Genomic DNA, 27607 nt, shown 5'->3' with positions numbered 1-27607 from the left:
GGAATGGCCCTGGCTACCACAGGGCTGTTTCAGGCAGGGAAGAGGATGCTAAGCTCATCTCCTTGTTCCCTTGAATTTCAAGGACTCTTGCAAATACCAGAGCGCAGAGGTTATGTGAACACAAATTACATTAGCATGCCGAGTAACTTTGTCAGCAGTTTCTTATTAAAGCACTTGGTCCCCTCTGTAGTGGGCATTTCCATTCAACCTCCCCCTTCTTCGCTGCCTACCGTCAACTGGGCTCTCCGCTTAATTCGAGCTCGTGTAAGAAACAGTGAGAGGGTTGATTCCAATATTCTCCTTCTTGTCCCACCATGCACAAGCTGTTGCTACTTATTAAACATTTTAAAATCCCTGCTGCCAAAGTCCCCGGGAGACATTTATCTGCCATAGTCATAAACGACTTGCCAGCATGCTACTCAAAACTGCATTTCCCAGCCAATAAATACAAGCTCCAGAATCAGGAAAAGCAGGGTTTGGCTTGCTCTAATTTTCAGTGGTATGTCACTGGGATACTATAACTACTTTCAAATTCAGATCAGCTTCCTAAAAATTAACTGGTTTTATCAGATACAGCACAGTGGACTGTTAAACACGTAGCCTCGTGTACTGAAACACTATACATTTAATGAAGTTATGCCATTAGCAAATGTACAACATGGGTGCATTAAATCCACCTATAGAACAGCTCTACGTATGAGAGAGAGGATTTATTTTAGCTTTTCTCAATAGAGCAGGAGTCCCTTTCTTGGCTTTTGCTAGGTTTTTTAACTAAAACCAGGATTTGCGCACACACAAAAAACCCCCATAAAGTATCTACTCTCATAATGAAAAAAAGACTGATTTTTTTTCTTTTTTTATTCCAGTTCAGGAAGGAAGAGAATCATCTTGCAAGTTAATATAATCAGCTCCTTTGCCTCTATAATCTACTTCTGCTCAGCAGGAGCCCCCCAAAAAACACTTTATGTCCCAAGTGAAACATGAAAACTACTTGTAAGGTCTCTTTTGAGGCACATGATTCGGACGGTCGCTTTCGGAGTATCGGAATCAGCGTCGTCTTCCATCTCCTTTCTTCCCGGGAAGAGCTCTCCAGCATGCCACGGGCCCCCCCGTCTTTCGGGTGGAAGGCTATCTGTCCCTGCCCCAAATCAGAAAGGGTTAGGATGACACAAGTTAGCACAGACACCCATTTCGCACTTCACACCTAAGGACGTATGTTGACGACTCCCCACTTCAAATTCCTCACAAAGGGGGGGAAAACAAAACAAAACAAAACAAAAAGGACAAGAGACAGTAAATTTCACTGTGATCACACTACGGCAAAATATACCTTCTGTTCATCGCAAAAAACGCGTGAAGGCCAAATTAAAGAGGGAAAAAAAAAGTATGTTGCATGAGTTACAGTGCAACCGTATTATTCCTTCTCTTTCTATTTTCCTCCCCCCCGCCTTGTTCAGTTTAGAAAAAGGATTGAGTACAACACAGTCAGGTAAGTGGCCACAAAAGAGTAGCTGTCTTTGGCAAGAAGTCACCGCATCGACCCTCTCTGTCACCTTCTGCCCATTTCGCTCTGTCTCATGAAGTGGATGTTGTTGGCGCTGTCTGAGAGTTCGGGGTACTGCTCCACTGAGATCACAAAATAGCCGTCGTAGCCCTGTACCCGGCCCGTGTTTAGCACTTGTTGCTTCTCCCCTTCTGTCCACGAGCGAATACCCTCCTCCCCATCCCGCAGTCTCTGCTGTTCCCGGGACCAAGCTTGGGCGACAGCGCGCTGTCGGGCCAGCTCCAGGACACGGGCCTTCTCCTCGTCCAAGGTGGTCCCGTAGCGAGTGTTTAGGCACAGCGCACCGTATTGGAGCTGGATGTCCGTGTAACGTCTAGTCCTTCCACTTAGCACTGTGTTGATCTGGGACACTGTCACGTTCACGCCGTTCTCCAGGGTCCTCCGCCCACCGCTGAGGCCCAAGATGGACAGGTCGCCCTCCGACGGCCCTTGCTTAATGAAATAGTGCGTGTCCACCCCATCGATGGTGAAGTGCAAGTTCTCCAGGTAATGGGCGTTGTTCAGGATGGCCGCGATCCTCCGCCCGTCCTCGTTGGCCACACTGATAATGTCGGTGGCCACGCGCCCGTCCTTCATGGCGAACTTGACGCCTTTGCCGAAGATAGAGCCTCCAGAGGCAAAGTTCTTGTTCTTCTTGACCTGCCGGCACCCGGCGATGCTGGAGCTGTAGATCCGTTCGAAGCGCTCAAGAGTGACGAAGGCCTTCAGCTGCTTCTGCACTTCACATTGGACGCCCAAAATTGACTGAGCAGGGAGAGAAAGAAGAGAAAGAGGTATTAGAAAGACAAACCTGATGATCCAAAGGCATTAATAGTGTGCTGGAAACCAGCAGAACATCCTGGAAACATTCATGAGGACCTCCATTTTTTTTTCCCCTTAACACCTTTTTTCAGATTTTTACTTCTTTTTAATGGAAAAGGTGTTGTCAGGTTATTCCCCCTAATGCTCATTGTTTCAATAAACTGAACTGTATTTAATACCACAGACTGAAGGATGTAGATGTAGAAAAGGATTTTTTGCCTCAGTGGTATGAGGGTCTAGTTTGGACGTGCAATTATTTTGTGCTTCAATGTTCTTCATCCACACATAAGAAATCATTCATCTTGTGGCCATGATGCTTTATAAAATGCTTTCAGTTTTTCTGTGAAAAAGTGTGAAAGTATCTGTAAAAGTTCCCTCTAGTTTAACTTCACTTTGTAACTCCTTATGTTATCTTCAAAAGCCCTGCAACACAGGTATGACCCTCCAAGTGGCCATAACCCCTCTGTATCCCATTTCAACCTGGCCAAAGCAGGTCGTTCAAAACTCAAGGAAGGCCCTAAATCCAACTCCTATTTCCTTGCAAACCCTCTACAAAGTGCCATGCGCCCTGAGCTAAGGCCAGCCACACCTGATGCTCGAGTTTTGGCTTATACTGAAGCGAAACTGCTGAGAGACAACAGCCTGGATCATTTGCAGTCAGGTACAATACAAAGTCACTTTTGCTGTTAGTGTATAATGGAGCAAGCACACAGCGAGTCAGCAGCTCATCATTACTGCAAAATGTCTTTGGAAATGCTTTTATCAATTCATGGCGGCGCAGGCTTCTTACAGACCCCTGTTCATGAACAATTATTTGCTCAAATTTCAAGCAAGAGGATGCTACGACAAAACTCTCCTGGCACTGCCAATGGCTCAGTTCAATAATGTAATGACATCCAGGATTAAAAATAGGCTACAAAGAAAAGTTTGCTGCACTCCAATTATTTTGAGGAAATTTAACATCCATGAAGGATATTGCCTTAAACCATCCACAAGCTAAAGGCTCACATCCTTCCCTGGGTGCAAGAAGACAATTCAGACGATGCAGGCATATCAGCGTGGACCTCTCAACTAAGACTCATAACATGGCGAGGGAAGGGAAATAAACTCTCATTTCCATGGTGGCCATTTCCAGGGAAGGGTCTCAAAGCATTAAAGAAATAAAATAAAAGATATAGCATTGCAACTCACTCAGAGGTTATGAGCAGTTTTGATCTATAAAGGAGAAAACTATAAGGGAACAGAGGTACACAAGTTCAAGAACACATTTGCGGTTGCAAAGCATCAAAATACCCAGGACTGACTTTTATTCAAAGTGCCAAGCAGGCTGGCATAGCTCCTCCTTTTCGCCTTTTGATTAACAGCATAGTACTTGGAGCAGGAACCAGTCACCTACGAAAGAGGAACTCTTTCTGGTTCTCCCCTTACTGCCTGGGGGGGATCTCACACACAGCCTAAAGAGTGATATAATTAACAGACTGATAGGAAGCCGAGCCTAGGTCCCCTGCCAACTGCACGAGTACTCTAATTATGTAAAAAATGGACGTAATTAATGCAGATGTCACCGATGACGGACATGGAGCAATTAGGTTTCTAGGCTCCATGAAATACTTACTGTTCTGAATAAGTGTCTACTGCACAGCCTTGGTTAGTTATTTCCTCCTCAAAGAGCTTTAAGGGGGGGGGGGGTATTCTTCTCAGGTGCATCTCATATGGATGGACTCTAGGTGGTCCCACTACCCAATGCCACATCATTGCTCTTCCAACTTGGCTCAGTAACTTTTAGAAGTGATGGGAAAAGGCATTTCTCATTAGTCACGCTGAATCACTGTTTGGTCTCAGCTCCTTCGCTCAAGGATGTAAATCAGGTCTCCTGCACTACATTGCTACGTCCTGTGGTCATTTATATATCACCATCTATATACACATCACCATGTTTACCAGTAGTTGAGCGATAAGGAGTCCCTGGAATTAATTGCACCATCTACTAATTATCACCGTGGGGAAGGGAGCTCTGGGAGGTCAGACAGCACTGGGCATGGGAGAATTATTCCTATCTGAAATCTCCCCCATTCCCTTTCTATTTTGTCTTCATCGGCTTATTCTTGATGATCTGCAGGAACTCTAGTGCTTTTTCAATTCTGAGCAAATCATTAGGTATCGATCCCCGATGAGTGCCTCCAAATTAGGTTGCCCCAACAAACCAGTGGCTCTGGACAACACTCCCTTGTCTTTTCTTCTGATCCCAAATGAAAAGTGAGTTTGCAACAAGCTCTGAAAACCTGCTGATGCTGCAAGATAGGCACTGTCATAGGACAATCTACTGTGCTTTGGACAAGGGAGACATATGGTTTGTAACCATATGTTTATACTGCTAAATATAAAAGAAATATTTTATAAATAATACAATTTTATAGAGTTTTAAGAGTAAATACTGCTAAAGAGAGTGAGACATTGTATTGCACCTCTTATCATTCACACTGGATAATTTTTGTTTTAACTCCTGGTTTGGTTTTGGACTCCTCCAACTGCTCTCTCCAAGACATGTTTCCTAACTCCCCAGGTCCCGTCCACCTAGCCTCAGAGCCAGGGATTTGTCTGACTTCTTTTACTTAGTTGTAGAGACATTCTCTAAAATGAGATTAGGGAGTCTTGTGAGGACAGGAGTTGTACAACAAAGTTTAGGGGTGGATGGTGTCCTTGGGTTTGCCACTAATTCAGGATGGATGGTAGCCTGGTTGGCACATACTGTGATACAACAGGTATCACAGCCAACAGCTATGCCATGATCTACCTTCCTCAAGCTCCATAACCCAGTACCTGGGACCTTCTGGCCCAAGGTAATTTTCAGTTTTCCATTTTACGGTCAAATTCTCCATAGCTTTGAATTTCATATCAGTAACTGCCCATTATAAAAGGAAACCCTGATTTTTAAAGGTTTGGGTTTTGTTTTGTTTATAATTTATGACCCAATAATAAAATACTGGACCTTTCCTTGATCTAGTTGCATACTGCCTTTGTGATATGAAGTCATACAATTTCCACAGCTACGCTGTTCATCTGGATGCCATTTAGAAAGAAAATAAGCAGCACCCGCCCTGCTACTGCCAGGACATGGGGGTTTAAGGGATTACACATAATCTAACAGCAATGACACTATAATTTCCTGCCTAAGGACACCCATATAGGATACCATGCCAACTGCCTTGTTAGTGTCCTCTTGGTCTCCATCCAGGACGTCTCCTCTATACTGGGAAAGCATTTCTCATGTTGCATGTGCAACCGTAGGACTGGCCCTGGCACTGTTCCCTGGTGGCTAAAACAGAGATAAAATGGCTGACCAAAGCCACAGAATTAGGACTCTCTTGACCTCCACGTGTGTGCCTGCTTAAAGACACTGTAGGTGGGAGGTTTGTGAAGTTGGGGGCTTGAACCACCTTCGTTGGCAAAGAAACTGAGCAGTTACCTGTCAATCTGTGGCTGCCCCAGCCTGCTGCACACCCACTTCTCATGCACATCATAGTCAGTGATGACTGCAGGACTGTTTCAGTTTCCCTACACAGATGTCTAGTGTGATCTGAGATGCCCCAGAATGCCTTCAGCATCCGCCCAGGGCAGTGAGAAGCTGAAGAAGCCCTGGGAGACATTTGCCCTTCTGGAGTAGCACCTGGAGGCCACTTTGCTTACCTGGCCCCTGTATGGGCAATGGAATCGAACCCCTAATTTGCACAGTCAATGGACCCTCCAGTGTGTTCAGCTTGGTCTAAAATGAATGCCTAGCAGGTGGACAGCCCTTTAAGTGAGCTCCACCGCCTGTATGAACTAGATGTTGACAAACTACAGTGGGTGCACACATGGAGACACCTACACCTACATGTCTTAGTCTTGAATTCAATCCTAGCTTCTAGCAGCTGATCATCTGAACTGTCCTTTGGGCTCCACTGACAAATGGGTGATGCTGAGTATCAATTTTGACACTATGGGGAGCCCTGCTGGGCCACCAGTTGTTGCTCTAGAAGGATGCAGGTAATCCATGCTGTAGACATGAGGAAGTCCACCAAACTCAACTCAAATGGCACCAGCAACCGAGTTCATTGTAGATCTCTGCTGGCTATAATGGAAGCTTGGATATCAAGTTCACAGCCAGAGACCTAAATTTAGGTGTCTTAATCAAGAACAAAATCACATCCAAAGGGTTTTCCACTGGGGACTGGTTACAGGCCTTCTGGGCTCTCCCTACCTTTTGTCACATAGGAAAGTAGGAGATCAGACATGTGCAAAGCTGTAGTGCTGAACACCATCATCGCTTAACTATTACAATAACTAAACACATCTCTGTTATCTTGAAAATGAGCCCAGGATGACTTTGAAGTGACTTTTTGAGTCTGTTTCTTTGATGAAAGAGTGTATTTGGGAACAGCACTCCTTTAAAGGAAAGGCAAACACATCCAACAGAAGAAAAAACCCAAAACCAAACCAACAAATTCAGGCAAACCAGACTACAGCTAGCTTGTATGCTCTGCTGCGAATACAAAGGGGCGGAGGCAAACAGATTATATGTAGTTCAAAGAGGCAGTGTAACCCTGACTTTGAAATTTCTGTTTCATCTTAGAACTCATTTTAATGAACTGGCAAGGAAGAGAAACAGAAAATTTCCATCCAAGGCTGCAGTGGCATGTGGGATTCTCTAAAAAATGCTGCTGCTTTTAGCAACTGTAAACCAAGGTATCTATAAAACCAGTTTTACGGAAGAAAGGAGGGAATTCATATTTATGTTATTTCAATATTTGTTGCTAGATGTGAGTGACAAATATGCTGGGTTTGTTTTTCCTCACAGTCTTTTTTAATCAGATGTCCTTAGGTGACATTTCACTTTATCTAGTAACAACCCATTGGAGAGAAGAGAACGACCTTCATCATTTGTTCGCTGCTGCACAGAGCTCAAGAGAACAGCACATTACAGAGATCTCTGAATAGCCTCTTGCATTTTGCCGGCACCTCTTGAGGATTTGAAATACCATAGCCAGATACTATCATCTGTTGTTTTTAAATACCGCCTTCCAGTGTGAGACTGAGAGCTTTAATTTCCCATCAAGGATCCAAGATGTGAAATACGTGAACATGTTTCCAAGTTTCTCTATATCCTTGTGCCGTTATACACAGATAGGTGTTTCTCTTACCGCCATATGGCTTACAACGCAGAAAGCCACTTCTTCCAAAAGGCTTGGAAGTTGTAACTTCTCTAAAATATTCTTCTTCATTAACTTCTTCCTAGTTATGCCCTAGCTCTCTGTTAACAAAACCATTCTTCGGAAATCAGCCTCTTCCCTCCACTCCACCTGGCCATCACCTGAAGACGAGTCCCCGTTTGGGTGTCCCCCACCAAATCCCAGCTGGTGGAGGTGCAGGAGGAGCCCGTCAACCCCGAGAACCTCGCAGGCGCCTACCCATCAGCACAGCCGCACTGCACGCTGGTTGGCCGAGAGGCAACCTGCCTGCTTAGAAACCTGCCAACCACGAATGCAGGTGGGACAACCGAGGTGAGCGATTGGCCAGCAAGCCCAGTGCTGTAGATGGTGATTGGTTAGCAGTGAAAGACAAGCGCCAGCTCTTGGGCTTAGGGGACAGGTCTCTCCTCCACCCTGCCGGTGTACACAGCTGCAGGGGGATAACGAAGTTGAGCTCATCAAGCAGATTGCCATCTGTGGGGAAATAAGAGGATTTGCCTCCTTCCCTTGCTCATCTATTTTCATAAAGCTTCAAGAGATTAACATCTCTGAGACTTCAACTCCTTTCTCGGCATCAGAGCCAGCAAAAACTGGCCACTACTTTTGCAAAACATAACTAGGGGCTGATGGACAGACGTGCAGACAGCGTGATGGCCCAAGCCCAGGACAAAGCACCCGCCACGTGAGGATGCCCTCCCTGAATGATGAACACTGGCAGAGTCAGTCCCTCAAACAGATTGTCCTTGGGAGAAGCTCTGCCAGAAAGCACAGCCCTACAGCTCACTCCCTGGCTGAGCATCCCAAAGCAGCCCTTGCCTCCAAAATGCTGCTCCGTAAGGGATGCCAAAACCTGCTCCTCCAGCACAGCCTGTAACAGGGACTGAAGAAAACAGGACCCTTCCTGGAGGCACAGTGCTCATGGGATGGAGAAAAAGGTAGTTAATAATATGAGGTTGTTAACAATATAAGCGCCAACTCCAAAACACCCCTCCCTGCAAATAGAGTTGTTCTGGCTCCAGCAATTACCTGACAGTTCAACAAGACAAAAGGGAAGGGAAAAAAAAAAAAAGGGAAGGAAAAAAAAAAAAAAAAAAAAAAAGAAGAGAAATTGGATTCAGGTGCAGCAGCTCCACAATATGCCAGAGGTCACCCAGAGTCCCCGGGTGGCCAATAACACTGAACTTGTTCAACAAACAATTTAGTGACAGCCTCATGGTCGTAGGGAGAAGGGGGGGAAAGTGCTGCACAACAGAGTATTGGATTTTAAATGTCACTCCAGAGCTGCAGGGGGTTAGTGCGAAGTTTATGACACGCTGGCTGTTTCTGAGCTGGTGGATGCTCAAAGTCAGAATTATCTCTCCCATCTTGCAGCCCTGCAAGGCAAGTACCAACAGTGTTTTGGAAGGAGATGCTAGGGCCTTCTGGTTATGCACTCTGAAGAGATACGAAGCAGTCATTTATGTGGAGTTAGCTGCTTTGCTGTCATGCTCCTGTTGTTCATTCCTCTCTAATAAAAGAACTGACTCAATCTGCTGGGCCACAGCTTTGATCAGCGAAGCCAGTGGAGTAACTCAAATTTACTTTGGTCTATTGCAAGGCGGTATGTGACCCAGAGAAACCAGGGATCAGAAGACATGGAGATGAGAAAGCTGTGGTATATCATTCAGTGACGAGCCCTGGACTGCAGGCAGGATGGGCATTGTCCAGTGCCTTGTCCAAGCTACTTCCAAATGACAAAAGATCTGGAGCTTACTCCATATGCTCTGGAAGACCATTTCACAGTTTGATTAGTCTTATTATCTGAAAATATTTCCTGAGCTTCCATTTAACTTTGTTTAATTCTGTCATTTGCTAAGTGAAATTTTCAAAAATTTGTATTTTCTTCCACATGCTTCATCAATAAATACAGAGACAACCAGCAGGAAGAAGGGCTGGACTGTGTCTGGGAGCGTGTATGTGCAGCTGGAAGGGTTGGGAGTGAACAGAACTACAGGCGAAACATCAGTGTTGGATGCATGGATAGGCGTAGGAGAAAATGGATCATGTGTTCAGTTATCATATGTGAATGAATTTATTTTATGCAAATATATGCCTACAATATGCTGGGTGTGACAGAAAGGAAGGGAATCCTGCTCTATAGCATTTGAGAGCCACTCGCTATCACAGCATGATCCTGAAACTGTAGACTAAAATAAAAATGGTCATGTTTTGTTGCTGTCATAACACAGGGGAAGAATATGAAACAGCCTGCAATGGTTAAATTCCACTTTCAACACTTGAGTGTAAAGTGATTCATCTGGAAGCACGACGGCTGCATAAAGCCCTCTTTTACCAAGCAGGTCCCTGCACAGTCCTCACTGCAGCTTCTTGCTTTAAAAACCTGAAGGGGACATGGAGATTTTCTTTTATTCTTATTGCTTAGTCAGGCAGATTCACCTAAAATGGGTGGATGGAAGGGAGGGCTCCTTGGTTTTATTTCCAGCTCAGCTGCCTGTATGAGCAAGTGTCAGTTTTCATCTCAAGCTGCCACTCAAGTTACTTGGCTATTCAATACATCTAATAATAATGAACTAATGATAAAACAATGATATAATAATAATGATATAATAATAATAACACCACCACTAATAATAATTTCTATTGTGGTTCTGTGAGAGTTATTATCTACTGCACATAACAATTCAGAGACAATCTTTTGTGCGGTCTCTGAATGAGCCTCCCTTGTTTGCCTTCTCCTGTACAGCTTTGCCTGGGGACACTGTGTCACATCAGAGCGAACGAAAAATCCTGAGGCTATTTCTCATTACAGAAATCATCTCTATTAGCATTTTATTGTTTAATCCAAGGAAGTGAGAAACAAAAGAGTCTCTGAGCTCCAAAACACAACCGAGTTACTGCGGTGTAAAGGTTTTCAAGCATCAACTCAGCCATGGTAGGAAAAGGCATAGCTCTTTTGGTCCCTCTCTATTATAAAATAATATGTCTTAACATAAATCTCTTGCTGAAGCTGAAGCTGGTACATTTTAGCTTGTCTTCACCATAGCTATGAGGCTGAATAGCAAGGATGGACTGACACATGACTATTTTATTAATGCACGGTATCATGTTCATACCTCTGAGTGATACGTTTTGTGGTTTGGGAAGTGTGACACTGTATTTTACCTCCTGGTTTAATATGCGTACAGGACCTCAAGAATCTGCTGCAGGACAGTGAGATTTCAGTGAACTCATAGATAAAGAGGCTAGGAGGGCAGCTGGAATCAGTTCCATTTCCTACTGTTATCATTTTATTAGCAGAAATGTTAAGAGCATATTGTGATCTCCCCAAGCACATTGGTGCCTCACTGCTCTTGTGATGTTTGAATACACAGCAACAGCAAGCAGGAATTCAGACTAAAGAGGATTTGGACTAAACAGATGAAAGCAACCCCAGAACAAAATCAGGCTAGGAGATGAAAGAGCATCCCGAAAGGTAAATGACTTCTTCAAGGTCATACAACCGATAAGCAGTAGGCTGGGAGTAACCCAGGGCTCTCGGATCCTGACCCAGTGTGCTAACCTTTAACAGCGCTGCCTCCATCTTTCAGCTGAATAATTCCCAACAGGAAGAAAGGGGGAACTGATTGGGCTGTAAAAGCTTTTCTCTTGCCAATTGCATCACTGAATTTTGTGCCAGCATCTACCAAAATGGCTTGTGATGCATGCCTGTTGTTAAAAGCAGGACATGGTGACTCGGGATTAAACCCAGTCAGGTAAAATGAAGTTAACTATCATCTAAAACTTCTTTCTGCTGAGACCCACTGCAATGCAGGACAGTTTCCTAGGGAGGTACTGGGACTTGTTGTTTAAGACATTTTAAACCAGACTGAGTAAGTTTCTAGAAAAAATATCTGTAGAAACTGATTCCATATTAAGATTTGCTTTTTCTCCACTTCCAAGAATTCTTGATGCAAAGGCCTTGAACTTAGCCTGCAATATGTGATAACATAGCCTCTTGTGGGAAAAACAGACAGTAACACACCATTCCATTGAGCAACCACCAGAAAATATCACAGGAAAAAGCACCATGGCAATAAGGAACTTAAAATGTGATTATTCAGTCAGATTTCATTACTCTGATGGGGATGGACTCACTCAATCTCCCAGAGTATCTGGGAGAACATGCTGATAGAGGTTTTCTTAATAAAGATTGCAACTGGATAATTTGCTGATAAGGGTGTGAGATACAGTATGGAGTTGCATGGATCACCTTGCTATTGTCCCATTCTTGGGTTTTCATCTGTGTGTGGATTAGCTCATAGGACGGCTCTATTGCATCCATGTCTGGCTTGGGGTAGCCGGGGATGACGTTGTGTAGCTGGAACCCGAAGGTGAGCAGCCAACTGTTGACATCTGGAAGGAAAGAGAAGCATAAATCAGATTATCTGATCTCTCGAGCAGGATTGCCCAGGACAAGGCACAGAGGAGGACCCTATGGTGCCTTGCACTGTAGCAGTCTGGCCAAAATGATGTCTACTTTGGGTGAAGAGCACAAATCTTAATGGTCCTTGTGTACCAAAGCTGGGCTTGCCACCTCCAACCACAGTCCAATTCTGCAGTTTCCCATCTCTGAAACAGAAGCATTGGCAGTGACCAAATGGCCCAAATCAAAGCCAACTCCACATCTGCCCATGGTCAGCAGGAACCAGGCACTGCTCTAAGGTATGCAGGAGCAGCACAGCAACAGCAATACACTAATGGAGCCTGAGATGCTCCAACTGAATGGGAAGTGTTGTGCAGTCCTGCAGTCAGCTCTGAACATCTCAGCCACAATACTTCTCTTCCTGAGGACTCTCAAAGGGCCTGCAGGCTGAAGACTAAATTTAGAGTTATGTGAGCCAGAATACCAGGACGAACAGCTCGGTCATTTAGCAGGTGCTCATGGAAGAGGCTCTGGACATATCCTCTGCTTTTTCCATGGCATTTCCACCTCAGTCCTGAATTTCTTGGCATTTTTCATAAGAAGGTGTAGCTTGAATATTAAACCAGTCTAAAGTCACATGTCATCTTTTATAGTGACATTTAAAATCAGCCTCCAAACTACCTGCAAGGTACATTATAGTGAAAATAAGCGTACAGATACAAGACTACTTTGCTTGGGTACTTCTTATGAACCACTTAGAAGTCCAGGGATGGTGAGAAAACTGCTGGCTACAAGCAATAAACTATTGTCCTAGGCAAAAGGAGGACCACTGGCACTAAAGGGGACAGGATGGAAACCCCAGCCATTTGGGGAATCATGGAATGGTTTGCGTTGGAAGGGACCTTTAAAGGTCATGTAGTCCAAACATCATTCCTGCATTCACTCGACAGTACAGACTACAAAGTCTTCCCTGATTTTTGATAGCACAGCTATTAGAAATAGCAGCTGAATGTTAATCTGCTGGAGGTAATAATGATGAGGCTGGCTAGCTCGTAGATCTGCTTGGGATCAGCATCACTTCCCTCCTTAACTTCAGAGCATTAGATGATCTCACCTTGTTTTCCTTCACTGAACTCTAGAGGACACACCTGCTACAGTCCCCAAGCAATATGGTGTGCATTTGGCACACAAATAGCAATTGCAAGAAAAAGAAAGGTATGAAAGTAAAGTTTAACTAATACCAGCTCCCAGGGGTCTTACGTGTTTTGGATGTAACTGGGATTGTGTTGGTGATTGCTCTGCTTCAAGCTGGATGTGCAAGGGGCTTGATTTTCATTTTGCTAAACTCAATAAACGTTGTTGAAACAATCTGAAAAAGGGTTCGATTTAAATAATCAAATATGCATCTTTGAATATTTTTTCTCTATTCCCCATGAGCCTAAATGAGTGTTTTGAAGAGCTGGTCGAGAAAGAAATTATGGATGCAAGCGGCAAATAAGGCACTTCCAGATGACTGGAGAACCAGGAGCCAAACAAACACCCTATCTGTTGCTTGTTTTCTTACAGGCCAAAATGTTGAGATTGGGCAGATGTCCAAAAAGCCCTTGCGACAATCCATGTGGAAGGGGGAGGATTTCTGTAATAAAAACACTTCTGTTCACTCAATGTACAGATTGTTTCTGGAGTGTCTTTGAAACAGAGAGGTTGGAGGGAGGGAAAGAAATTAAAAGGCTCATTTGATTATTTTTTTGCTTAGCGCTAAGCCAGCCTGCTTCCAAACCCTTCTCGTGAAATGAAGACCTTTGATGTACATATTGTGGACCAGGTGGTCAGGAGAACAAAGTAAAACAGTGAAGGTCGGCATTGGTGCAGGAACCATTTTCCAAGCACTTCACAAATGTTAAAAAGGATACAGAGCAGGGATGCTGAACAGCAGAAAAATATGTAACGTGTCTGGAAAGATTCAAGACAGGCTTTTTTTGCTACTTCTCAGAAAACTGACTTTCAAAACATTTGCAAACAAGAGTTTGTTCTTTTGGGGAAGAGGTGTTGGAATACCCAGAACAAAAAAAACCCAACCACCCCAAAAACATGGGAGGAAGGTGTGGAGCTGAGAAAACAGAGGGGAAAATATTAATTTGCCAAGAGGCAGTGACAACTTTTTTGACAGAAAAGTACATTTCACATCACAGAGGTTTTTTTCAGCTACAGTAACCCTGCCAACACATTTCACAGTAAATTCATTTGAGGGCAAAGAAAAAGAGTGCTTAATGCAGACACATGTAATGGAAATGTCAGTTCAATCCATCAGGATTGCTGAAGCTGGCAGCAAAGCTCTGCGCCATGAAGTGTACAATCACTAAAATATTCATGTTTAACAATGGGCCTCTCGGAACGTAAATACCTGCTTCTCCTGCTTGCCCCTCCGCATGCCTCCCATTTGTACCCATGAGCTCAGAAACCTCATCACCGGAGTCCAAAGCACGTGTTGTTTGCCCATGTCCCGGGTGCTGAGCTCCCCTAAGGACAGCAGGTCCCAGGGTGGGGATGGCGGGACGGAAAGTGGTTCCCTGTGCCCAAATCTGGGAGGATTTGGTTGTGATGACAAGGACACACTCATTGTGGGTCAGTCCATGACGTGCCTGAAAGCTTCAGCGGAAAGAAATGCCAGAGCAGCGGCCTTGCATCACGGCACTCATCCCATTACATGACCTGTTTCTTCCATGCACTGGGAGAGCAGAAACTTAAGAAACGTATTTGGGCTCTGCATTCTAGAAAGACTAAAAATAGAACTTTTATGACACTGGAAAACATTATTTGGTGCATATAAAATATCAGTATCAGATTTGGACATCTTGATGTTATCATCAGAGCCGGGTGGGAAACTGTTTGCCTATTCCAAGACAGGGCTGGAAATTTTGTCCTGTCTTAACTTGAGCAGGAAAATAAAAATCTGTTAATATGTCACGAAGCAACTGTTCAAAAACTAGATCAGTTCAAGATAACAATTTCAAATTAAGATCTTCCATTTTGGTTTTGACTCCTTAATTTGTCTTTTCCTGTTTTTAATCAATAGTTTCACTTAACTTGAAAAGGTTGAAAATCAAAAAGGAATTTTTCTTTTAGGCTATTTTGGAATTTGTCTTTTAGACAATTTTGAGAGCTGTTTACATTTCTGCTGAGAAATCTCTCAAGCTCTACTCTCTCCCATAAACAAATTCAGTTTTGACAAATGAGCATTTTCTGATAGGAAAAGTTATCTCAAAGTATTCCCTGCCAGCCTTAATTATCAGAGTGAGGCCAGCACACACGATCTTAGTCTTCATCTTTTGGCATATTTTACTTCCCTCATGGCATCATCTTCTCAGCTCTGGAGAAAACAGCTTTTCATTAAAAAAAATACAATCTAATCCTTATGATTATTGCAGAAGAACCTGAAAGCACGAATCTTAATGGATAGAAAAACAAGTGGAATAGAACAAGCCAGGATTTTTATTTTGTAACATTTTTTTGCTATTAAGCCAATCCCATAACTTAGGGGAATGCAAATATCGTTGCATATGGGAAAGCTGTGATAGATGTAGCAGAAGCATTTAAAAATTAATTATAGCTCCTTAAGAAGTATGTACATCTGATTTCTGATTGTGTCACTTGGTTTTCCAGTGGGAATTATACAAAAAAGAGTCCCACCAAACCAGTCCTCTCAAACATTATTACCAGTGTTGCACAAAGTATGAATATAGGAAGGACATTTAAGCTACAGAATGATTTTCTGTATAAAAAACATTCATAGAGCTCATGTTACTGCCATTTTACAAAGTCCTGGGGGAAGCAGTTCAGAGGTTGTGTCAAGCTGTGGGATAGGTATGCCCTAAAATCTGGCCTTTAAGTCTAACGCATTTGCTTTTATTGACTTTTAGTAGAAACTGTTAATTCTGTGGGCCAGATTAACTTTGAACTACATGGTTAGCGTAGAATCATAGAATCGTTTAGGTTGGAAAAGACCTTTAAGATCATCAAGTCCAACTGTTCAGCTAGCACTGCCAAGTCCACCACTAAACTATGTCCTTAAGTGCTGAACACAGGACTCGAGGTGCAGCCTCACCAGTGCCGAGTACAGGGGGACGATCGCTTCCCCAGTCCTGCTGGCCACACCATTTCTGATACAGGCCAGAATGCCGTTGGCCTTCTTGGCCACCTGGGCACACCACTGGCTCATATTCAGCTGGATTTTGACCAACACCCCCAGGTCCTTTTCCACCAGGCAGCTTTCCAGCCACTCTTCCCCAGGCCTGTAGCGCTGCATGGGGTTGTTGTGACCCAAGTGCAGGACCCGGCACTTGGCCTTGTTGAACCTCGTACAATTGGCCTCGGCCCATCGATCCAACCTGTCCAGATCCCTCCGTAGAGCCTTCCTGCCCTCCAGCAGATCAACCCTCCCACCCAACTTGGGGTTGTCTGCAGACTTACTGAGGGTGCACTCGATCCCCTCGTCCGGATCATTGATAAAGATATTAAACAGAACTGGACCCAACACTGAGCCCTGGGGAACACCACTTGTGACCGGACACCAACTGGATTTAACTCCATTCACCACCACTCTTTGGGCCCGGCCATCCAGCCAGTTTTTTACCCAGCAAAGCGTATGCCTATCCAAGCCATAAGCAGCCAGTTTCTGCAGGAGAATGCTGTGGGAAACGGTGTCAAAGGCTTTACTAAAGTCTAGGTAGACAACATCCACTTCCTTTCCCTCATCCACTAAGCGGGTCACCTTGTCCTAGAAGGAGATCTGGTTGATCAAGCAGGACCTGCCTTTCATAAACCCATGATGACTGGGCCTGATCCCCTGGTTGTCCTGTACGTGCTGTGCGATGGCACTCAGGATGATCTGCTCCATAACCTTCCCCGTCACTGAGGTCAAACTGGCAGGCTTACAGTTCCCCAGCTCCTCCTTCCAGCCCTTCCAGTAGATGGGTGTCACGTTTGCTAACCTACAGTGAACTGGGACCTCCCCAGTTAGCCAGGACTGCTGACAAATGATGGGAAGTGCCTTGGTGAGCACTTCCACCAGCTCCCTCAGTGCCCTGGGGTGGATCCCATCCAGCCCCACAGACTTGTGTGTGTCTGAGTGGTGTAGCAGGTCCCTAACCATTTCCCCTCGGATTATGGGGGCTTCATTCTGCTCCCTATTGTTGTCTCAGGGGGCTGGGTACCTGGAGAACAACTGGTCCTACTATTAAAGACTGAGGCAAAGAAGGCATTAAGTACCTCATCCCTTTCCTCATCCTTTGTCATTATGTTTTCCCCCATATCCAATAAAGGGTGGAGATTCTCCTGAGACCTCCTTTTGTTGCTAATGTATTTATAGAAACATTTTTTATTGTCTTTTAAGGCAGTAGCAGATTAAGTTCTAGTTGGGCTTTGGCCTGTGCTCTGAAATGGCTGACTGTAAAAAAAGGTTTAAGTTGCTGTTGCCATTCTGCTAAAACAAATCTGTATGCCATTTGTTTAGTTGCAAATAAATCTCTAGGCAAAACTGTGTAAACAGCTGCCCCTCTACAAAAAGAAAGGTTATCAGGACATTAATTGGTAGCTAAACTTGGGATATCTGAGGGAACAAAAAACTGGAAGCAAAATAAAGAGAACAAACACGAAGAAAGAGAAAAGGAAACAGGTTTGGGAATTACAATTTCCATCTATGCTAATGAATAAAACATGTCCTGGACATAGGGGTCAACTGGCAACGAAAAGCTTGTGTCCATTATATTAAACACTGGAGAACTTCATAGCGACCAGGATACTGAGAGAGAAGAAACCTATTCACTGATGGCAAGCTTGTGCATACGTTAATTAATTTAAATGTCCTACCTGTCATGTAACATTTGATATCCTGAGAGTTGCTAATAGGGTTGTTGTTTTTGAACATATACAGGTTGAAAGGCATTATGTTATTGCTACTCAGATGCTTCCACATATCATGGTCTGGACTTGTCCACCGACCCGCTAGCACATCGTAGTCTCTCCGTCCCATGTGGATAAGCTTTGTGAGGGGGTCATACAGTCCTCCGTGGTAGCCAATGATGATCTGGAAGTTGGGATTGGTGTCCATATAGATCTCCCCATATGCTGTGTACAGTATCTGCTTGATCATTAAGCCAGTCCCACTGAAGACAGCCAAAGGAGTGCCAATGTTATCACAGGCTATGTAGAATTCATCACCGCTGCTGAGCTCCATTGCAAAGAGGTGGCCTTGGAGGTCATAGTAGAGGGAGGTGATCTCGGAGCTCGAGTGGTTGTATAAATGGGTGACCTTGGTTGGGTTGGTCAGGTCTGCGTAGAAGAACTGCAAGTGATGGCCATGGCTGGTTTTGCTAGAGACTCTCCTTCCTAGGCCATCATAGCGGTATTTCACACTCCACCCACTCGCTTTATTGTAGGCTTTGATGAGCAGGCCAGCTGAATTGTACTCAAAAATGTCATTGCCCCTTTGCTTCAGGAAGCCATCTTCATCCATTTTGTACTGCACATCCCCCAGTCTAGTAATCCTATCCCTGAGGTCGTACCTGAGCGGTGTAAGGCGGGCACTATTCCCCGGACTCAACAAATGGAGGTTTCCGTTTAGGTCGTAGCTGTAACGCCAGAGTGGTTTGTCATTGATAGACACTGTCTGCAACTGGCCGTCAGCATCGTATTCATATGAGTACCTAGTTGTGTTTGCGTAAGGGCCAACCTTCAGCTCTTTCTTAACCACTCTCCCCATGTTGTCATACTGCACAGTCATCCAGTACATGAGCGACCGGAATATCTCGTACTGGACCTCCTTCATCCTGCCATAGGCATCAAAATGTTTAGTGTGAGTCATGACAGCAGTGGTGATAATCTGGTTGATATCGTAGTAAATGACTCCGAATTTACCAAATTGCTCAGTTTTGCCTGACACATCATCGTACCTGTAGAGATCAATGGGTAAAGGTGTCTCATTGATGACTGCTTGCATGCTGGTCACCCGAAAGCTGTTGTCATAATTATAGTCAAAGCGTGCATTCACCATGCCTTCCTCAGTGAAGCGGAAAATTTGTCGATCAATGAGGGGTCCTATCTGTCTGTATCTGATTGTACATGTGAACCCTTCATTCTGTAAGTTTATGGTCTTCAGCATGCCAGCGGTTTCGTCGTAAGTGAAACTGATCTTTGTGGTGTCGTAGAGCATCTCGGCTAACTTGGACAACTTTCCATACTTGTAGATGACACGTCTCCCTGTGCCCAAGTACAAAGTGTGGAGGAGCTGCTCATCCTCTGTGAAATCCTGAATTACCGAGGCGTTGCCTTCTGGTGGCCGGTAGATGTTCCTGTAGTAACCAATGGAACGAATGGTTTCTAAAGTCTGCCGGGCAACGTTGGGCATGGTCACTGATGACAACCGGTCATTCTTATCAAACTCAAAGATGTACTGTCTCTGGCTGTGAAGGAGCAGCACCATGGACTGGATGGGAGGGAGAAAAGTATAGATTATAATCCTGGTTTTCAGGCAAAATTGTACTCAGCTGTCACAAAACCTTCAAGATTCTCCAATACAAAGAGCAGGGAAAGTGAGATAAATCTCTACACCTGTAGGATTAAATGGTGAGAGGTATGCAGCTGCATGGCACACCGAGTATCCCCAAGTAGGAGTGGGTCAGAGGAAGAAGCAGTTAATGCAGTGAGGAAGGTCTAAGTTCAGAATGCTCAGTTGCTCAAATCAATACTCTGTAGCTAGCTGTCTCTACCCAAATTCCCCATGCCAATAGCTTTTACAGACTAAATAAATAAAATTGGTAGAGCTACTTAAACAATGCTTGACAAAGTATACCCCAACACCTCCCAATGCCCAGTTAATGCATCGTGTTTCCATATCTTCTATTACTCTCTTACTGCAAACTTCTGCATGCATGCTTATTTGTTCTGGGATTTTTTTTGCATATAACAAACAATCCACATAGATTCTGTAATACAAGGAACAAATCAATACTTTTTGCTTTTTAAAAGCTATGTTACCGTAGTTTCCTTAAACTGTTGCAGGGATAGGCTCTATACAAAACTCAGCAATAAAAAATTCCAGCCCCCGGTATGCAGCACATGGATCTACAGGACATGATGATCTACAGTGTAATGATGATGGTAATACCTAGAACAATTTAAGTCCCATGCCAATCTACAGAGTGCAGACTGCAGAAAAGACTGCAAAGTGTGCTACAACAGTCTGGCTGGATTCATGCCTCACACTTTTTAATTACACATATCTGCTACGAAGCAGGGATGGGCCACTTGAAGAAGGCAGGATGTCAGACTGTACGGGTTATTTTTACATGGAAAATCCTACTGGAAAGTCCTACTGTTCACTCCTCTGACTTTACCTGAAGATATTTTATATTGCAGCTAGCTCAACAAAGGAATGTTGTGCTTAAAAAATCAAATGCCAAAGCTTCACAGCATTAAGACATGCTCTCAGTGTGACTGGGAAGAAACTTCTCAGGCTATTTTCAACTGCTCTTTGGTGGTCTGGCATCAAAGTTACTATGTGCACCTTAGTGCAGGCAGAAGAGGAGTATTGGACCATAAGGAAGGAGCACAGCTGTACTGAAGTCAAAGGGGTAAAGCCCATTTGCACCAAATGCACCATCTCTGAGCGATAAGAGGATTCTTACCTTCTCCAAGTAAGTGTAGCTCCATGATTTGCCATCAGCAAAGATCCTGGATGTAATTCTGCCGGACTGATCGTACTCCATCCTTTCTGACATCGTGCCCCTCTGAATCCCTGCAATGTGTCCTCCTGGGGAATAGGTGACGTTAACCCCGTTCAGTCTGCTGCTGGGTGACCAGAGACTGGGCCTTCCCGCCTGGTCGTAGAGGATGCGGAGCGTGAACTTGCGGTGGTCATCGTAGATTTTCTCTGTCCTTGTCACACGATCAAAGTCAAGGGACAGCAGGTTTCTGTTGTGAACCTACAGGAAAGAGGTGGAGAATTAGGAAGCTGGGAACAGTTTAAGTTACAAAGACTAGCCTTTTTCTCCAAACACCTCTTTAGACCACACTGGAGAGAATCCAGCTGTTCATTGCCTCTGGATAAGAGGCAATTTTCAAAGCAAAGAGTTGTCCTAACATTGCTTCTGTTAACTTCAGTGAGGAGAGAGGCAGAAAAACAGGGTACTTCTGAAACATCACCACGGTGAAGGAATATTGCCCATATCCCAAACCTAGGCTTAGGACTGCTACAGCACATATCATTATAGACCTACAGCAGATATAATGACAACTTGTTGCAAGGAATACTTGCAAGGTACTCTGCTTATCAAACCTCGGATATGTAGCCTTTTGCTTTCACGTACATCAAAAAGTAATACTTGTAGAAAAAAGACTGATGTTGTGTCAACACAGTGGAAAACAGTTTTTCTCTGAGTTTACTGAATATACTGCAGGCACTAGGGGTTAAGCCTTTCTCCTGAGATGAAATAAGGAGGCCTTGACCACTGTAGATGTTACACAGAGCAGGAACTTTTCTGTGAGAGCTGGAGTTTTAGCTTCATTGTCCTGGGGTTATTTGGTGTTGCATAATTACACTCCTGTTACCTCCACTGCCTCTGCATTTCCAAAGATCAAAGGTATCTACTTCAAAGGTAGGAGCAGGAATACATTTCGATTCAGGGATTGTAGTGCACAGCAATACAAAAAGGAGCTGGTAATACAACTCATGTTTAGCCGCATGTGCAAGGAGACTTACAAAGCCACATCATCACAGCAGTAAAGTACTCAGCAAGGACAAAACCCCCACATTCCCAGTATGAGCTTGCTGGTGAAGACAGCTCTTTCTCCATCTCACCAGTTCTGAACCTCTTTCAGCTGGTGAACCCCTCCTTCCTAGAAGGTGCAGATTCTCCTCGGATGAATTTCAAACTCCAAAAAACTGACGTGGTTTTCAGTTCCCTTTGCAGTCCTTCAGCTGCAGCCAATGAACCAGGGTTTGCAGGTTGCTGCAAGGTCTTCAGACTGCAAATTAAACACACTGCCTTATTCTTCTCTGGGTAAAGCTGACACTCCTGACCTGAGCACTGTTCTCCGCCCTGGTCCAGCTTTGATCTTGGCCATTACTTTAGGGTGTGTGATTGAATTCCCGCTATATTTTGAGGGATGTAGGAGTATCTGAGAGCTAAACAGCAAGAGAAAGGATGTGATAACGCCAATGGAGAAGGGGCTGCTCAGCCCTGGAGGGACGGGAGAGGGAAGGGCAGGACCACTGCAGTGCTGTTGTGCTGCGTGGGCAGATGTCTACGCTGAAACCTGGAGAATGGGGACACTGCAAAATCAGAATTCAAAAGAAAGCATCTCAGGAGCTGGGGTTGGAAGATGCAAAAGCACAGCTGAGAAAATGGGGAAGCGATCTGAGGGTGCGTGCGGCCAGCCAAGACAGAAGGAATAAACAGTGCCATGATGTTAGAGGAGGCAAGTGCAAAAATGATTTTCAACTTATGAATAACAACGCTAAAAGGCAGGTATGACTCGAGGAAAGAAATGTCATGGAAAGGTAGATAATGCTCCAATTAAATGTGTGTAAAATAGAATGTAAATGGGCTGTGGGAGAAAGAGGGAATCAGCCAACAGCCCACTGTAACAGGCAAGCTGGGAAATAATTAAAAAGCTATCAAAACTCTAAGTACAGATGCACACATGTAACTAACAGAGCAATTTGATATCTCATAGGTGCTTGCTTCTATAAATAGAGAAACAGAAGTGGCAATTGCTTGCAAAAAGAAAAAAAAAAAGCAAAGCAAAGCAGGAAGGAATAGCTTCTCTGCCTTCCATTTATTCACAGAGCAGCTCCAGCCTGGCAGCTGCAGCTTCTTCTGCTACTGGTCTCTGCCAAGAGAGCTGGAAAGAGCTCTGCCAGGGCTGGGACAGTAATCCAGGCTGAAAGTGGCCTCCCTAATCTGTACGCCAGCAGCAGCACTATTCACTGTGCTGGAAGGACCAAGTAACAGGTCCCTGGATAGCTCTTAAACTCAGTCCAAATCTCTGTATCCCATTACTGGTGCCCTAAGTCATTCCACCCTCCCCATGCTCTGGCAAGCAATTTCTGTGGGACTAGTTGGAACTAGTCTCCCTTTTCATGACTTTTTTTTTTTTTTTTTATGATTTGTTTTCTGCTGCTCTCTTGGTGTAATCTCTCTTCTCTCCGAGAAGTGCTGCAGTGCCAACAGCTGCCCCTGAAGGTGATGGGTGAAGTGAACCCTACCCTGCCAGATAGCCTCTAAATGGGGCCTCAATCTTTTTCATCCATGTTCAAGGGCATGCCTTGAATAGAAGTGAATTTTCTGCAGAAGCACTGACAGGGCTGCAGGCTTCAGTCCAATAACTGTGTTTTATAGTGAGCAGCTAAATAAGGTGCCATCCTACATCCCGGAGTCCTTATCCTGGAACAGGGTCTGAAAAGCTCCTGCAAAAAGCTTTTGCCCCTCAGAGCGTTTGACAAGGCTTGTGATCAGCACAGGATCGAGACAGGGTAAATTTAAATCCACAGTTCACAATGTATTTGATGTCCCCTCTATAATGTGTGAGAGACTAAATTTAACTCCAAATTCATGTTCCACAGTACTTTATTCAATTCCTTAGCTTGCTCTGGAAAAGCAAGAGCATAAACACACCACCATCCCTGATTTCTCCAATGCTTCCTATGGAGTTCCTTTAGCTTAAATTGTAATTAAACAACATGCATAGATCTCCCTGGGAGCACAAGAGCACAAAAAGGGTAGATTTCTCATGAAAACACTCTGGTAACCTTCAGCAGAGGAGGGCAAACAATAGTTCTGCAATGAGAACTCCAGGAGCCAACAACATCCATGTGACAAATGGCTGCCTACAAAGCAATTTCCCTAGAGAATTGCTAAAACCATTGGGGTGGCCATATCCAGACCTCGATACCTTGCAGAAATTGTGGAGACGATGCTGAATTGTCCTTGTTAGTCAACACACCAGGAATGGTTAGCAGCAGAACCCAAGAGACCTCTCCGGTCATGTTGGTTGTGGGGAGTGTCTCGGACACAAGGTCCGAGATGCCACCATTAACCTGCTGCAAAGTGACTTACAACAGGAGTTTCCATGGTTAAATAAATAAAAGACCTGAGCCAGCAGCTCTGTCTGTTTTGGCTGTCCTATTTGCTCCACTGTCAGAGATTATTTTACATTCTTCTTTATTGAAAAACTCAAGTTTGTTAAAAATAAAAAAAAAAAGAAGGAGCTCTGTTCCTTGGAGCAGAGTTTGCCTAATGCTGTCACTGCAGATGGACTCTGTGTTGCTGTTGGCCAGTGATGGGTTGAATTCCTAGCCAGCCTATTTGTGGAGATATCTCACTGCTGGGTGGGTGGATCAGAACATCACAACTTTTCATGGGGTGTGTGGGATAGGAAAAGGGACAGGGGCTGCTTTAACATATTTGTGCTGCTTTACAGCTGCCTGGCCAAGCGCAGAGCCAGGTCAGCACTGATGGGACTGGGGAAAAGGCATCAGGGCTGGCCCCTCTCCCCTCATCCATGCAGATATCCCTGCCCTGTGCCTTATCCCTGCAATAAAGAAACATATGCATTGTGTTATTTCCTAGGGAGGGTCAAGGAGGCAGCTGTGAAACTGGCCTCATCATGCTGGGATCTGGTCAAGCTCATGGCAACAGGTTGTCAGTCCCCAAGAACACCCTGCAACCATGGGAGGAAGAGCCACAGCTCATGAAATGTGGATCCATGCAATGGCAGCAGAAAGAATGCTGGTTTCAGGGGAACTCCCTCTTTTATAGTGGCCAGATCCTGTTCTCATCATCTCAAAGGCTTCATGGAGTGATGCTGCAGCCTCTCTGGGCATGCTTTTTCCCCATGTAGCACCATGTCTTTGCTGCTGTCTCATGTGAGGAAGTGGGGTGAGGGGAGAGGGAAAGTAGTGATTTACTCATATATGGCAGAAAATGATAACATTTCCCAAAATGAACAAAAACGTGTTGAACTTGCCTAAGTTTCTCCCTTGCCAGGGAAAGCAGCAATTACTGGTAAGAGGGAAGAGGAGAACATGACACACAGAATATGTTAAATGCCGGGCAATCCCCAGGGAGGCAATTAGCACCTTGCAGGTTTATGTCTTTGGGGTGCAAATGCTGCCATGCAGGTACAGACAGGCAGCTTAAAATGTCTTGTACTCCCTCAGCTACTTCGAACCCCTGAACAGAGCCATAACTGAGTCCTTCAACCATGTAAGATGCTCTTCTGCTTTACTAGAAGGGCCTCGATAGGCTCAAAATGTGAATAAATGCTGGCAGATTTATAGGGACACAAGTAACCAGCCTGAAAACTCATTTTGGAAGTGTTTTTCCAACTGCAGTACAATATAAAACAAAGACACATTGTGCGTTTGAAGCTACTGTCAAAATCTTGGAAGATAAAACTGACATGGGCAGCTGAGCTGCGGCTAAATGAGTGGAAACTGCTTTGAACACCAAATAGCTGTGACACAGCTGCAGATTTCAGAAGGCTCTCTCCTTTCAGAAAAAGACCTGTCTGATAATTTTGTTGGTTATTAAAATAAATAAATAAAAAAACCACAACAAAAACCCCAGACAAACCAAGCACGAAGGGTGATGCCAACTGATCTGTAGACATACAGCAGTTCCCACTGAAGGAGCAACTTCAGCTTTCACTAGTTTGCAGTTTTTCTCCTGATAACAAAATATGAGGCTATTGATGCAAGGGGAAAAGAGCAGAGGCTGGGCTGGGGAGGGTGAAGAGCAGTACTTGGCAAGTGTGAGCGAGGAGAGACGGGAGAAATCACACCAAGGTGGCAGGGGTCAGGCAGCAGGGAATAGGGAGAGGTGAAAAGCAAGGACTGGGAAACACATATCCTGAAACCAGAGCATTAATATTTATTGCAAAGCTTAAGTGCGAATAAATAGCTGCAGACCTTTTGCTGTGGTGGCATTACACAGCACTAAGCATTTTTCTCAGAGGGTCTGAATTTGCCAGGTGCTGAGCAGCTTCCCAGGAACCGCTCATCAGCCCATGACTTTCAGACTAGCAAGGTACAGGGTGATTGCACAGGACTTGCTATTACAAGTTACCAGCCTTGCCAGCAGTTAGCAGAAGAATTACAGGCTTATTGGGCAAGATCTTTAAACAGCCCTGACAAGTCTGCAGTGCATTGTGCGGAACAACGTTTTCAAAACACATCAGTCTCGAGCACAGAAAGGACCGGGTGCTCCTGCAGGAGACAGTACCATAAGGCTGGAGCTGTTTGTAACACTTCTCTTTGGGGAATGATGGCAATTGTGATGCAGTGCCCTGCAAGCCCAGCTCTTCAACAGGTTTGACAGATTAGCAAGTTTCGAGAATCTAGAGATTTTTCTGAGGCTGCCCAGTGAATGATAATCACAGTATCACAGAATGGTGTGGGTTAGAAGGGACCTTAAAGATCATCTAGTTCCAACCCCCCTGCCATGGGCAGGGACACCTTCCACTAGACCAGGTTGCTCAAAGCCCCGTCCAACCTGGCCTTGAACACTGCCAGGGATGGGGCAGCCACAGCCTCTCTGGGCAACCTGTGCCAGTGCCTCACCACCCTCACAGTGAAGAATTTTTTCCTAATATCTAATCTAAGTCTACACTCTTTCAGTTTAAAACCGTTACCACTTGTCCTATCACTACACTCCCTGTTAAAGAGTCCCTCCCCATCTTTCCTGTAGGCCTCCTTTAGGTACTGGAAAGCTGCTATAAGGTTTTCCCGGAGCCTTCTCTTCTCCAGGCTGGACAACCTCAACTCTCTCAGTCTGTCCTCATATGCTTAGAAAGCTTTTGGTGCTCAGGTCTATTACTGCCAGCAGCACAGGTAAAAATACCTACATTAATTGGTGCAGTATTTTATAGTTATAATCATCCCTTGCTTGCTTAAACAGCCTGACATGACAGTTAAATCTGTGATGTCTGATGGGAGGTCATGTGTTCCCCGTGATACAGAGGACTTGTAGGCAAATCAGCAATACTACCTGTGACAGCTAAGAGAACATCAGCACATAAGGACACATAAGGATATATACGAGTCATAAAGGTTGTGTCACTGAGGATGAGCAGCTAGTTCTCTGTCCTGCAGCCTCATCCCTATTGCAGACGATACAAACCAGCCCTGTCCCTTTCTGTCATGAGCCTGGGGACTGATGAGAGGAGAAATGGAGTCCCAAACTGCTCACGCTTCTCACTTACCCTCAGCCGACGTCCAAAGACGGTGACTTGCCCTCTCGCTTGCTCCTTCCTCTGCCTCCACTCCACGAGATTGAGGCCGTTGTCGATGGGCAGGGTGACATTCCTCTTCCCCACCGTGGGGTTGACGGTGCCAGCCAGCAGATGCGGCTCGGTTTGCAGGGCCACCTCCATGCCATTAGCGAGCATCAGTCTGAGGGAGCCATCAGCGCCGATGTAGTAGCTGTTTCGGACTTGGTCTGAAGAGAGAAAAGAGATCTTTTCAAATGGCTGCCCAATGATACAGCTCCAGCTTTTCATTTTCTCCCTCGCCCAGGCTTCATCAGCATTTCTGATAGTTGTAAGCAAATGCGC

General features: G+C 44.8%; 1 protein-coding gene across 1 annotated transcript in view; it reads right to left on the bottom strand.

Moving 5' to 3' along the window:
* Positions 1-613: 613 nt before the first annotated feature.
* The window catches only part of TENM4 (teneurin transmembrane protein 4), a 348544-nt gene continuing 321550 nt past the window's right edge, over positions 614-27607 (bottom strand). Inside the window, exons 26-30 of the mRNA XM_010576571.1 lie at positions 27257-27492; positions 20680-20976; positions 17864-19478; positions 11843-11985; positions 614-2308 (exon numbers count right to left, since the gene is read on the bottom strand). Of these exons, the coding sequence (XP_010574873.1) occupies positions 1550-2308; positions 11843-11985; positions 17864-19478; positions 20680-20976; positions 27257-27492 (3050 nt within the window). The 3' untranslated portion in view covers positions 614-1549. The remainder of the gene's footprint in view (positions 2309-11842; positions 11986-17863; positions 19479-20679; positions 20977-27256; positions 27493-27607) is intronic.

The sequence above is a fragment of the Haliaeetus leucocephalus genome, unplaced genomic scaffold (genome assembly GCF_000737465.1).
Source record: "Haliaeetus leucocephalus isolate CR32 unplaced genomic scaffold, Haliaeetus_leucocephalus-4.0 Scaffold536, whole genome shotgun sequence".
Taxonomy (NCBI): domain Eukaryota; kingdom Metazoa; phylum Chordata; class Aves; order Accipitriformes; family Accipitridae; genus Haliaeetus; species Haliaeetus leucocephalus.
The sequence above is the reverse complement of the archived record's forward strand: the minus strand, read 5'-3'. Positions and strand labels throughout refer to the sequence as shown.